General features: G+C 35.1%; 1 protein-coding gene across 1 annotated transcript; it reads left to right on the top strand.

Moving 5' to 3' along the window:
* Positions 1 to 12,126: 12,126 nt before the first annotated feature.
* Positions 12,127 to 13,756, top strand: LOC104097477 (non-classical arabinogalactan protein 30-like). The gene is made up of 2 exons (XM_009604038.4): positions 12,127 to 12,613; positions 13,280 to 13,756. The coding sequence occupies exons 1-2, from the start codon at positions 12,160 to 12,162 to the stop codon at positions 13,609 to 13,611; spliced, it is 786 nt and encodes a 261-aa protein (XP_009602333.1). The 5' UTR covers positions 12,127 to 12,159; the 3' UTR covers positions 13,612 to 13,756.
* Positions 13,757 to 14,022: the final 266 nt, after the last annotated feature.

The raw sequence follows: 14,022 nt of genomic DNA, 5'->3' as shown, positions 1-14,022 counted from the left end.
TAATCTTTCGCAATTTAGCTCGTGTACACACTCATCACCTCGTGCACATGACTTTCAACACATTTCAATAATCACATCAATACCAATCCTAGGGGAAATTTCCCCCACACAAGGTTAGACAAGTCACTTACCTCGACTTGCTCCAATTTAACCAAGTATTATGCTTTTTCCTCGATTTTCCGACTCCGATCGACTCGTATCTAGTCATAATTAATTCGATACAGTCAACAAAAATTATAGTAATCAATTTCATAAGAAAATATTACATTTTCATTAAAATCAGAAATTAGCTCAAAATTTGCTCGCGGGGCCCACATCTCGGAATCCGGCGAAACTTATAAAATCCGACAACCCATTCAATTACGAGTCCACCACACCAATTTTACCAAAATCCGATAACAACTCGACCTCCAAATCTTAAATTTTCGTGTTTGGAAGATTTTGCAAAAATCTTGATTTTTCTTCCATAAATTCACGGATTCATGATGTAAATGAGTATGGAATCATGAAATATAATCAATATAGGATAAGGAACACTTACCCTAATGTTTTCCCGTAAAAATCGCCCAAAAATCGCCCAAGAATCGTGCTGCAAAAATCCAAAACGAAATGAATGAAATGACCATTTTTGGTCCTTAAGTTTCTGCCAACCCGTCACTAAAAGTCCATTTTCCGTCACTAAAAGTCCACCAGAAACTGCTCTACCAACCTTCTTTCAATTGATCATAACTTCATGTACAAATGTCCAAATGATAAATGGTTTAACTTTCTGGAAACTATAATCCAACGACTACAACTTTTATGTTTTGAAAATGTTCTGATTCCTTATGAATTACGAGATATAAGCTTTCAAAGTCGGCTCCACGCATCAGAAATTTCTGGCGAAATTTCTGGCGAAACTGCTCTACCGGCCTTCATTCAATCCGTCATAACTTTCTGTGCAAATGTCCAAATAATAAATGGTTTAACTTTCTGAAAACTATAATCGAACGACTACAACTTTCATGTTTCGAAAATGTTCTGATTCCTTTTGAATTGCGAGATATAAGCTTCCAAAGTTAGCTCCACGCACGAAATTTCTGCAACAGACCCTCGGGACCTTAACCAATTATTCCAACATGTCCCAAAATACCATACAAACTTAGTCGAGGCTTCAAACTACATCAAACAACATCAAAACGACGAATCGCACCTCAAATCAAAATCAATGAACTTTGAACTTTCAAATTCTATATCTTGTGTCGAAACACATCAAATCAATTCGGAATGACTTCAAATTTTGCACACAAGTCATAAATGACATAACTGAGCTATGAAAATTTTCAGAATCGGATTTCGACCCCGATATCAAAAAGTCAACCCCTCGGTCAAACTTCCCAAAAATTCAACTTTCGGCATTTCAAGCCTAATTCCACTACGGACTTTCAAATAAAATTCCGATCACGCACCTAAGTCCAAAATCACCATACGGAGCTGTTGGAATCATCAAAATTCTATTCCGGGGTCGTTTGTACATAATTTCACATCCGATCACTATTTGAACTTAAGCTTTTAATTTTTCATCAAAATTCCATATCTCGGGGTAGGGACCTCAGAATTTGATTCCGGGCATACGCCTAAGTCCCAAATCACGATACAAACCTACCAAAACTGTCAAAATACTGATCCGAGTCTGTTTGCTCAAAATGTTGACCAAAGTCAACTAGTTGAGTTTTAAAGCTCTAATTCACATTTTAATTCATTTTTCACCTGAAAACTTTTCGAAATTTTTTTACGGACTGCACATGCAAGTTGAGTAATGGTAAATAGTGATTAGATTACATAATTAATCATTAAATTTAAAGATGACATTTTGGGTCATCACAAAGAGCCTTACGCTTGGTCCCGCTTATGAGATCAAAGCAATATGTTCTCAGAAGAAAGATAAGAATATCAATTTCATTAATGTTGAAATAGATATGTTCTTACACTGCTAGAAATTCGCTAAAAATCGACCAAAAAAACCGACCAAAGTTGGTCGGTTATGGCCAATTACCGACCAAAATGCGACCATTACGGTGCTGACGGTGTTTTGATGGTCGGAATGGCTTACCGACCAAAGTTGGTCGGAAATTACCGACCAACTTTGGTCGGTGGCTTAAAACGACCATCTGACAAGTTTAATTACTTACCGACCAACTTTGGTCGGAAACATATTTTATTAATTTAATTTTACCGACTAAAGTTGGTCGGTTTAACTAAATTATATTTTTTTTATTAATTATTAAAATTAAAAAAAACCGACCAACTTTGGTCGGTAATTGAAAATATATATATTTTTAAAATAATTAAAATTAAACATTACCGACCAACTATGGTTGGTAATCTCAACAGTGTAGGCAAAATACCGACCAAAGTTGGTCGGTAATGTTGAATTCTGAGAATTCAATGTTCATTAACCGACCAACTTTGGACGGTATTTTGAAATAATTTATTTTTTTTTTATTATAAACCGACCAACTTTGGTCAGTTTTTCTGGGTTTAATTTTGGCATAAAATGCCTGTTTTGGCAGCTACACCACCTGCCAGCATACCAATACACCTAACAACAACAACAACAACAACAACACAACAACAACAACACAACAACAACAACCAAAACATTCAATAAATACTTTAAAACTAACAAATTAAAGTTCAATTGAACATAAAAATTCAAAACCAAGTTAAAACTAATTACAACTAGTTCAAAACTGGTTCTATTTGTCTAGTTTAAAGTATATAAAAGTCAAGGGGTATTTTCTACAACATCATCATCACCTTCTGATGAACTTTCATTTATAAAACGATATAGAGAACGGTCTTGGGGAGGACGGGAAGCACGATCACGGGGAGGACGGTAGGAACGATCACGAGCAGGACGGGAGGAACGATCACGTGGAGGTCGACCCTCTGGAGATGACTCACGAGATCGGGGCAACGGAAAAGCTCCACTAGATAGGAGAGTTCTGATCTGAGCTTGCATGCCAAGGAATTGAGCATCTCTAAGCCTTTCTCTTTCCTTGGCCGCTTCTAGCTCTGATGTGAGCTTTGTCACTGTCTCCCGCATAGCGGAGAGGCTCTCCCTATTAAGTTGCTTGCCTTACGAGGAAGTCCCTATTCCTCGCATTCCACACTTATAGCGAAGGAAGTTTTTAGTAGGAAACCCGTATACCTTCCCCCATTTTGGACCGCCAACAGACTCCAACCATATTCTTTTAGCATCCTCGTCCGAAGGTTGGGTTGGCTCACCTGATTCACCAGCTGGATGACTACAAATGAATTCCTCCACGTTACTTTGGTAGTGACCCTATATTATTTTAAATTAAATCAGTATTTCAATTTTTTATAAAAGTAAATTATAATACTTAAAGAAAATTGAAAGCTTACATATGCAGTCGAGGCCCGGTCCTTGACTCACCTATCTTAATCCCCCTCTTTCTTCTTCTTCACAATATGTGTCTCCTTGAATAACTCATCATGACTCATTGGACGCCCATACTTCTTTTCCTAAAAACAAATTAATTTAGTTAATAAACAGAATAGATATACTTAGAAAAGTAAAATAATTTAAGCAATTACGTACCAATCTTCTTTTTATTGTCCCTAGACTGATCGCACCTCCAGTGTGCAAGGAGCCTCCCTTCTCGGATGCGCGAGCTTTCTTTCCTTTTTCGCTCCTCTCTAAGAACTCTGCGGTAAGCCATTGCCTTTGCAAATCATTCCACAAATTCACAAGTAACCAGCCAGGCCTCTTGTTCTTCTTTCTAGCATTCGAGAAAGCATCCGCCAATCTCTTGCGAGCTTTATTATGAAAATTTGTAGCCACTTCCACGCTATAGCGGTCTTCCCATACACACTTGCTCTGTATTTCAAAATTTAAATATTAGATGAAAACATCATAAATATAAATTATTAAACTGTTTAAAAGAACATTTATACCTTAAATTGATTGAAAATTTGCTCCTTCAATGAGAATGGGCAATCAGTCCAAGTCGCATAAGGGCCATCATAAAGCTTTCTGATGGCATTGGTTATTATCTTCGTAGTCTTATTACCCGGCCTGAACCTGCAATTTAACAATAAAAACACATTAATATCTTAGTGAAAATGTTACAAATCAATAGACGCAAAAATAATGAATAACACTTACCCATCACCCTCAGGGACTATGATGATCCTGCCATATCGATCATAATGCACTATCTCGTCATCACCATCTGAAGCATGTGTATCAGAGGCATGTGAAGATGGTGTAGGCGGATCAGAGCTATTGCCTCGCAAGCGAAGGCCTGCAATAGATGGAGTCGATGATGAAGATGGTTGCGATCCTTGTGACTGCGACATAGCTGGATGCGACCCAAGTGGATGTGATACCGATGGCTATGGCCCGAGTGGCTGTGACCCGAGTGGCTGCGATCCATGTGGCTGTGATATGTAGGGATGTGATCCATGTGGATGTGATGCAGATGGCTGTGAGGCAGCTGGACTGTATGTCGGACGTATAGTCCTATGGCCCTGTGATGGAAGACTTGGTGTTTGAATGAAGGTGTATGGCTCGTGATGCTATGACAGCTCAGCATAGCCGTGTGGTAGAGGATAAGACATAGGCATCTCTGAAAAGGGTGGACAAGAGGGAGTATTATTTTCTACCCTCCTCTTTCCCTTCCTACCCTTTTCTCGACCCCGAGAACTAGTAGGGTCATTGTTACCTTGACCCTTGCCTGCCATCTGCATAATATAATACACATTTAGATTGAAACATATAAGAAACTAGCTATAAAACGAGAGTGCTTTAAAAAACCAACTTTTTAATCCTCATCGACGTATTGTTCCTCGTCCGAGAATTCTTCGTCCTCACTTGTTTGAGCTTCATCAGTTGATTCTTCGTCCTCATTTTCTATAATTGTTACTTCATTTATATCAACTTCTTCCAATATGCGTTCAGGATGTTCCAAATCATTTTCTAACTGATCGTCCACTATTTGGTGAACATTGGAGATATCGTTTTGATATGCAAACATCTAACACATTCTCGACTTCCACCCTACCTACAGGCTTAGTTTTTATTACAACCCACCAATCGGACTTATTCCGCCGCAATGGATAAGGAGCATAATACACTTGCCTAACGTTATGTGCAATTATGAAAGGATCATAGCGATCATACTCCCTCGTATGATTAACCTCAATTATGTTGTATTGGTTGTGTACTCTTGTACCTCTTGTTGGATTTGGGTCAAACCACTTGCATCTAAAGAGTATTAATTTCTTATATGGCCAACCTGTATATTCTAGTTGTAATATTTCTTTGACCACACCATAATAATCAATATCTCCAACTTGGTTGCCATCACCACCTTGAACCCACACCCCGCTGTTGTTGCTATTTTTATTTTTAGAGCAATCCTCTGTATGAAACTTATAACCATTCACTACGTACTTAGACATTGTTGTGACCTGAAGCCCAGGTCCCCAAGATATATCTTTCAAAAATTGATTTACACCATTATTTGGATTATTTACCTACATAGAGTTAAAAAAAGTCATAAGTTAGCACAACTTATGAATCAATTTTTATACATTCACTATATATATATATATATATATATATATATATATATATATATATACATATATATATATACACACACACACACACACACACACACACACTTACAAACTGTTTGAACCACGTATCAAATCTCGTATATACAGCATCATGGCCAAATTGACCCACGAAGTGACTGTGACATATCAAATATTTTTAGTAGTTGCATCAATATGTAGTCACAGTAAATTTTACATTTTGATAACTAATAAATCAATACTTACTTGAGAAATGGTACAACTTCGGGATAATTTACCAACACATGAAGTGTAGCTGACTTGTACTCCATATCACTCAAACTTCTCTTTTTAACATCCTTAGAACATCAACCTGGTTGATTGAATATGGACATTGGTGGATATAATGGATCATTCACACATTCGACCGTGTGCCTATTGGGCCTATTCCTAGAATATGGCACGTTACTCTCAAAATAATAAGAACAAAAATGTGCAGTTTTCTTTGCAAGATAGGCTTCACATATAGATCCTTCAATCTTATTCCTCTGCTTAACAAATTGTTTGCATTTGCCAATTGTCCTACATAATCTCATGTTAGCCAAGCACATTCAAATAAAATAGAATATTACATCAAACTTATAATATTACCTCTCAAAGGGATACATCCATTTGTATTGAACAGGCCCTCCAAGTCGTGCCTCGTGTACAAGGGTGTATTGGAAGGTATTCCATCACATCAAAGAAACCACATAGGAATATTTTTTCCATCTTACTAGAAATTACACGGATGTTCTGGTCCATCCGAAGTAGGTTTTCTTCCCTTAATGTGGTAGAACACAAGTCTTTGAAAAACAAACTAATCTATGTGATGGGTTTCCAGATTCTTTCAGGCAAACCACAAAATACAATAGGCACTAAGGTCTCCATGAAAACATGACAGTCATGACTTTTCAAATGGCTCAACTTCCCTACCTCCATATCTACTTTTTTTCCAAGATTCGACGCATAACCCTCAAGCATCTTCAATTTCATAACCCAATCACAAATTTGTCGTCTTTCCTCCAAAGTGAATGTGTAACTTGCTTTGGGCTTGAACACCTTACCATTGTTTGCTGTCTGCAAGTATAATTCAGGCCGACTGTAATATTCTTGTAAGTCCATTCTAGCCTTCGGGTTATCTTTTATCTTACCTTTAATATCCATCACCGTGTTGAACAAATTATCAAAATAATTCTTCTCAATATGCATGACATCAAGGTTATGTCGGAGAAGATTATCCTTCCAATAAGGCAACTCCCAAAATATACTCTGTTTCGTCCAATTATGATTAATACCATATCCGGGGAATCTATAAGGTGGAGCCTCAGTAACTTTACTGAAGTTCTGGACCCTCTCCCAAATTTCCTCACCTGAAAGTATCGGAGGTGGAGAATCATATTCCAATTTATTCTTTTTGAATGCATTTTTCGTCCTTCTAAACTCATGATCATCAGGCAAGAATTGACGGTGACAATCAAACCATGATTGCTTTCGGCCATGTTTCAAAGTGAACGCTTTACTATTTTCCATGCAGTAAGGACAAGCTAGCTTCCCAGCAGTCATCCACCCACACAACATTCCATACGCAGGAAAATCATTAATAGTCCACACTAAATTAGCACGCAAATTGAAATTCTGCTTGGTTGATATGTCATATGTTTCAACACCATCATACCACAATTGTTTTAGCTCATCAATCAAAGGTTGCAAATATACATCAATCAAACTTTTCGGATTACGTGGACCGGGGATAATAAAATTTAAAAATATATATGGACTAGTCATACACAACTCGGGTGGTAGATTATAAGGTGTAAGAAAGACAGGCCAGCATGAATATGGTGTCGCAGATATAGAAAAGGGCGTGAAGCCATCCGCACATAGACCTAACCGAATATTCCTTGGTTCACTAGCAAAATCTGGATATGTCTTATCAAAGTGCTTCCAAGCTTCTCCATCTGAAGGATGACACATAATACCAGGTGGTCTTCTATTTTCAAAGTGCCATGTCATATGAGGAGCAGAACTCATCGACGCATATAACTTCTTTAACCTAGGTATAAGAGGTAAATAATGCATCGCCTTGACAGCGACCATATTCCCGCTGGAAAGCCTCTTGAAACGAGGCTTTTCGCAAAATTTACAACTGTCTAAAGTTGCATCATCTTTATAATATAACATGCAACCATCTTCACAACAATCAATTCTCATTGACGAAAGTCCTAACTTAGAAACCAATCTCTTTGCCTTATAGAAATCACCAGGTAAGTTGATATTAGGGTCAACTAGTTCACTCATAAGGTCAATGAAAGAGTCCATGGCTGCTTGAGAAATATTCCAATTAGATTTGATACTTAGTAATCTAACTGCAACAGACAGCTCAGAGTGCGGACTTCCTTCACGTAGTGGACGACTAGCTTCCTCTAACTGTTCATAAAAATGTTTTGCGTCATCATTAGGAGTTTGTTCAACATTTTCATTGGGCTCACCCCCGAAGTGCATCCCAAAAGCATCCGTAACAATATCCTGAATTCTAGAATCAAGATTTGTATTCTCCACCGACCTACTACTTTCACCAACAACCATGTTATGAAATATCCCATGGCTACCATCGATTTCTCTATGATTAGTCCACACAAAGTAATTCTCTATAAACCCCTTTCCTATAAAGATGAAGCTTAACTTCCTCCGATTTTTTAAACTTCATACAATCGCACCTGACACAAGGGCACCTAATTACTCCTTCACTTTGGCATGGTGGAAGTGACATTGCATGTCTAATAAAGTCATCAACCCCTTCTACAAAATCTTCCCGCAATCCCCGCCGATTAGGATAATTCCTATTGTACATCCAAGTACGATGTTCCATCTATACAAATAAAATAAGAACAAATTAACTTATTCTACAATTATAAATTAATTATATCTTTTTTAGTTAATTCAAGATAATAATTGGCTCCTAATTACATCAATTTATATCCTAAAAGTTTAATTCATATCCAAAAGATTCAATTTATATCTTAAAAGTTCAATTCATATCCTAAAAGTTCAATTCACAAGAACAAATCCTAAAAACTAAAATTTCAATTCATATCCTACGAGTTTAAAGATAAACTAACTAAACTAAAGAAATTCAACCCATACCCTAAAAGTTCGATTCACAAGAATAAATTAATTTATTCTACAATTATAAATTAATTATATCTTTTTTAGTTAATTCAAGATAATTATTTTTTTCCTAATTACACCAATTTATATCCTAAAAGTTCAATTCATATCCAAAAGGTCCAATTCATATCTTAAAAGTTCAATTCATATCCTAAAAGTTCAATTCACAAAAACAAATCCTAAAAACTAAAATTTCAATTCATATTCTACGAGTTTAAACATAAACTAACTAAACTAAAGAAATTCAACTCACACCCTAAAAGTTCGATTCACAAGAACAAATTAATTTATTCTACAATTATAAATTAATTATATCTTTTTTAGTTAATTCAAAATAATTATTTTTTCCTAATTACACCAATTTATATCCTAAAAGTTCAATTCATATCCAAAAGGTCCAATTCATATCTTAAAAGTTCAATTCATATCCTAAAAGTTCAATTCACAAGAACAAATCCTAAAAACTAAAATTTCAATTCATATCCTACGAGTTTAAACATAAACTAACTAAACTAAAGAAATTCAACCCATACCCTAAAAGTTCGATTCACAAGAATAAATCGTAAACCCTAGATTCTAACTAAACTATTCATGACAATACAAAGTTAATAATTCAATTCTAACTAAACTATTCAAGACAATACAAACTCAAAATTGAAACACTCATCAATTAAAACTAATTCATAACTAATTGACTAATTAACAAAACTAATTAAAACAAGACCTAAACTCTAATCCTCAATAAAATGCAATGTTCAAATAATTAAAACACTAATCAATTGAAACTAATTCATAACTAATTAACAAAACCTAGAAATAATAAATAAATGGGTTGTAATTCAAACCTAGAATTTTTAGGAGATGGAGAAGGAGAGGGGCGGCAGTGGCAGTGGCAGCGGCGACGGCGAGGGCTGGGCGGTGGCGACGCGGGGTGGGGAATGGAATTTATGTGAGGGAAATAGAGAAGGAGAGGGGAAGGTTTTAGGTGAGGGAAATAGAGAAGAGAGGGGAAAATAAGAGAGAAATGGGGGTTTCCCCCGTTTTGTAATTCTCTGATTTCAGAATTACCGACCAAAGTTGGTCGGTAATTTTGGTCGGTACATTAAGTGTTGACCGTTAAAAGAAAAAATTAAATTCTTTTTTTGTGTTTTTTTTTCTTAAAATATTATAAACTATAAAAAAATATTATAAACTACAAGCATTTATTTTATTTAACTATGCAATTATTATAAATAATTATAAACTATAAGCATAATCTTTATAAATAATTATATTAACTATTTAATTTTAATAAATTATAATAGCATCTATCTAAGTAAATTTTCTAAGTTATAATTAAGTATGTGAGTAATTTCTCTCACACACACATACACTATATTGTAATTGATGCTAATAACTTCTTTTTTCATTCGTTCATCACTAATAATGCATGACATAGATTAATCGATATATAAGTCGAGACGTTTTGATGAATCATCGATTAATAATCATCGATACATCTAAGTAAGTTATAAGTCGATGAATCAATTTACTAATAGATATATTTGATGATAAAGTATATATACTAATTAGTATCTTCCCAAGTCTATCCCTAAAAGAACCCGACCCTATGGTCCTAGCGTTTCGTGTTCTTATATATATATATATATATATATATATATATATATATATATATATATATATATATATATATATATATACACACACACACACATACACACACACACACACACACAAACACACTTCACTATAATACTTTAACTATATATATAGCTTGTTATAGTATATGTTAGTGTGTATATATATAGCTTGTTAAAGTTTGACCATGTTTGACCTATTAATTTAACTCGTTTACTTAATACTAATAGCTTCTTTCGTTTATTTAATTTGTGATCCATATATATATGTCAAAGATGTTTATATATATATATATATATATGTCAAAGATGTTTAGTATTAATTCTTTTATTTTTCATTCATTCATCACTAATAATTCATGGCATAGCTAGATTAATCGATATAGGTTGAGACGTTTTGTTTTTACTATTAGTCGATATAGGTCATACGTTTTGTTTTTAATATTCATCAATGCATCTAAGTAAGTTATAAGTCGATGAATCAATTTACAAATAGCATGTTATATATAGTATATGTTAGTGTATTTATTATTTGTATTACAAAAGTGTTAACGAATTGCATTTATATTATTTAGATAGTAAATATAAAAGTAATTCGAAAGTTTGACCAATGTTGACGTAATAACCAACCAACTTTGGTCGGTTATTTTGCAGAAAATAACAATTACCGACCAAAGTTGGTCAGTAAATGCTTCCCCTACATTAACCGACCAACGTTGGTCGGTAATTTTAAATATAAATTCTTAAATATTATAAAACATTTTAAATAATAAAATAATTATTAAAATTTTAAAAATTGGATCTAGATTACCGACCAACGTTGGTCGGTAATCCAAAATTTTCTTGTCTGACCAGCTGGGTCAATTCGTTGACCAATTTACCGACCAACGTTGGTCGGTATTTAATTTTAAAAAAATGTAATTTTTTTTCCCAGTTTCCGTCCAACCCGGACGGTTTTTGATCTTTTTTTTGACCGACCAACGTTGGTCGGAAATATTTGGTCGATTTTTAGCAGATTTTTAGTAGTGTTAAGAGAAAGATTAAGATATCAACTTCGTCGATATTAAAAAGTAAGTAATCTCGTTAAAACGATAGATTATTTTATGGAAAATTCCATTCTGAGTAAGTTGATATGATAGAGAATTCTGATTAAATTAGGAACTTAAGTGGCCAGACCAAGCACGGCGAATTAACAACAATGGACATAGTATATCACGTTACTATATTCAGAGGGAAATAAAGAGGAAAACATTGCATGAACAAGGTCTTCCTTTTTTCCCCTTTTTGTGTAATTTTTTGTAGAATATGCATTGAACAAAGTTCATTGCATAGGAAACTTCTAAATGGCCTTCGGTCCCAGCATGTGCAGCATTTAAGCACTTGTCTTCCCTTGTTACGACTTCTCTAGCTAGAATCTAGCTTCAATGGAGATTAATTAACTGAAACCCTTGTCTTATGGATCACATTTAACTAAGGTCAGAATAGATATCATACTATAATCTTTTTTATGTAGTCAAAATAATATTAAAGACCACTCGTTCAAGCCCCAGTACGTATATCATTTTTAATAATTGTTGTGTATCCGGATCAGTTTATGTGCATTAACCTATCAAGAAGTATTTGTTACCTCCTGCCAGTTCAGGTACGTACTTACCGACTAGTTCTGCCCCTATAAATTCATCCCTCTCACTTCTCTTTTACACACACACACACAATATTAGCAACAATGGCAAAGGCCCTTGTTCTTTTTCAGCTTTCAGTTTTATTACTTAGCTCATTCACAGTAGTTCTTAGCCAGGAGGAAGGCATTGGGGGTTGGTTTATAGACAAACATCATGGCCACTTTCCACCAGCTGAAGCCCCTAAAGCTCACAAAGGCTACCACCACCCCAAATATTCCCCAGCCCCTTCACCATCTTATACTCCTTCAAAACCACCAACTAAACCTCCCACTTACAGTCCATCAAAACCACCAGCTAAGCCGCCAGTTAAACCACCAACTAAGCCTCCCACTTATAGTCCATCAAAACCACCAGCTAAGCCACCAGTTAAACCACCAACACCATCACCTTATCCTGCTCCTATTACTAGGAAACCTGTAGCTGTACGTGGCCTTGTTTACTGCAAACCGTGCAAGTTTAGAGGGGTTAAAACTCTAAACCAAGCTTCCCCACTCCTGGGTTTGTTCAATATCCTTCTTTTTTAGTACTTCATTTTATTTTGGTTAACATTTTAAGCAATTCATGAACATATCAAGGAGTATTATATATATTACTTATGTCATTTTACTTTGCGGTTTACCAAGGAGCTCATAATATGCCCTATTCAATGTCGCAAAAGATATTTGGCGAGATTTTATACTATAGGAAAGGCTAATAATGCATTCCGACGGAGAAGGCATTTTGCCAAAAAGAGTAGTCATTTTTCGATTTTCAAAACTCTACCACATCAAACTTTAACTAATACATATGTTTCTAACGATTTCTTAGTATTTTGAGCTGAATTTGTTTTGTCTTTTGATTTGAGAGTATTGATGTTGGTATAGCTATTAATATAGTCATATAGAATGTACTAATACATATCTTATGTGCACACTGAACAGTAGTTATTTACCCTCGAAATTATAGATTTAAATATATACCATGACACATTGACACTGTAAGTAATTTCTACACACCATCAATCTGTTGTAGTAGGCTGCCTCCTTATTGACACTTATAATTATGGGTAATTATATATAGTTATCTTTTAGGTGACATGATATTGTAACATTTTTATTTACGTTATAACATTCCGTTTTCGCCACCTTAAGGGATACTGATTGTTTGGATATGATGTCATTGCAGGAGCGGTAGTGAAGCTAGTATGCAACAACACAAAGAAGACATTAGTGGAACAGGGCAAGACAGACAAGAATGGTTTCTTCTGGATCATGCCCAAACTCTTGTCCTCAGGAGCTTACCACAAATGCAAGGTGTTCTTGGTCTCATCAAACAATACTTATTGCGATGTCCCAACAGATTACAATGGTGGAAAATCTGGTGCTTTGTTGAAATACACCCCACTTCCCAAGCCACCAGCAGCTAGCTCTCTCCCTGTTAAACCCCCCACATATGATGTCTTCACTGTTGGGCCTTTTGGTTTCGAACCCTCAAAGAAGGTGCCTTGCAAAAAGTAACTTGGGAAATTAGAAAGATAGGAAGGAAAATATGTCGAAGGAGTTAAGTGTTGAAGAAAGACGAAGTTGTACCTGTTTCTTGTGTTCTTGTTATTTCATTAATAAATGAAGCAAAAGGAAAGAACTTAGTTTTCTTGTTTTCCTATTTCGTTTCTCTCTATCAAAACACAAACAAGTACAAGGGATTTATAAAGTTTTTCTTCTATGTTTGTGCCATTTTCTTTAACTTCGTCCTAACACAATGTTATGGCCTTGCGGACTCGTTTCAGCCACCTTACATGTTCATGGATTGCTATATATGTGACCATGATATAGGTTGTTTGGATATAACATTGGGTTAAAGTCGGAAAAAAACGTTATTTAAGGTTGAAGTGAAAAAGAGCATTTGGAATTTGAAGTTATATTCGAAAA

The sequence above is a fragment of the Nicotiana tomentosiformis genome, chromosome 2 (assembly GCF_000390325.3).
Source record: "Nicotiana tomentosiformis chromosome 2, ASM39032v3, whole genome shotgun sequence".
NCBI classification, from domain to species: Eukaryota; Viridiplantae; Streptophyta; class Magnoliopsida; order Solanales; family Solanaceae; genus Nicotiana; species Nicotiana tomentosiformis.
Note: the sequence above shows the minus strand (reverse complement) of the source record. Positions and strands in the feature narration are given on the sequence as shown.

Coding starts and splice junctions, on each gene's coding strand:
- LOC104097477 (XM_009604038.4), top strand. CDS start 12,160: ATGGCAAAGGCCCTTGTTCTTTTTCAGCTTTCAGTTTTATTACTTAGC. Junction 12,614..13,279: donor CCAAGCTTCCCCACTCCTGG/GTTTGTTCAATA, acceptor ATGTCATTGCAG/GAGCGGTAGTGAAGCTAGTA.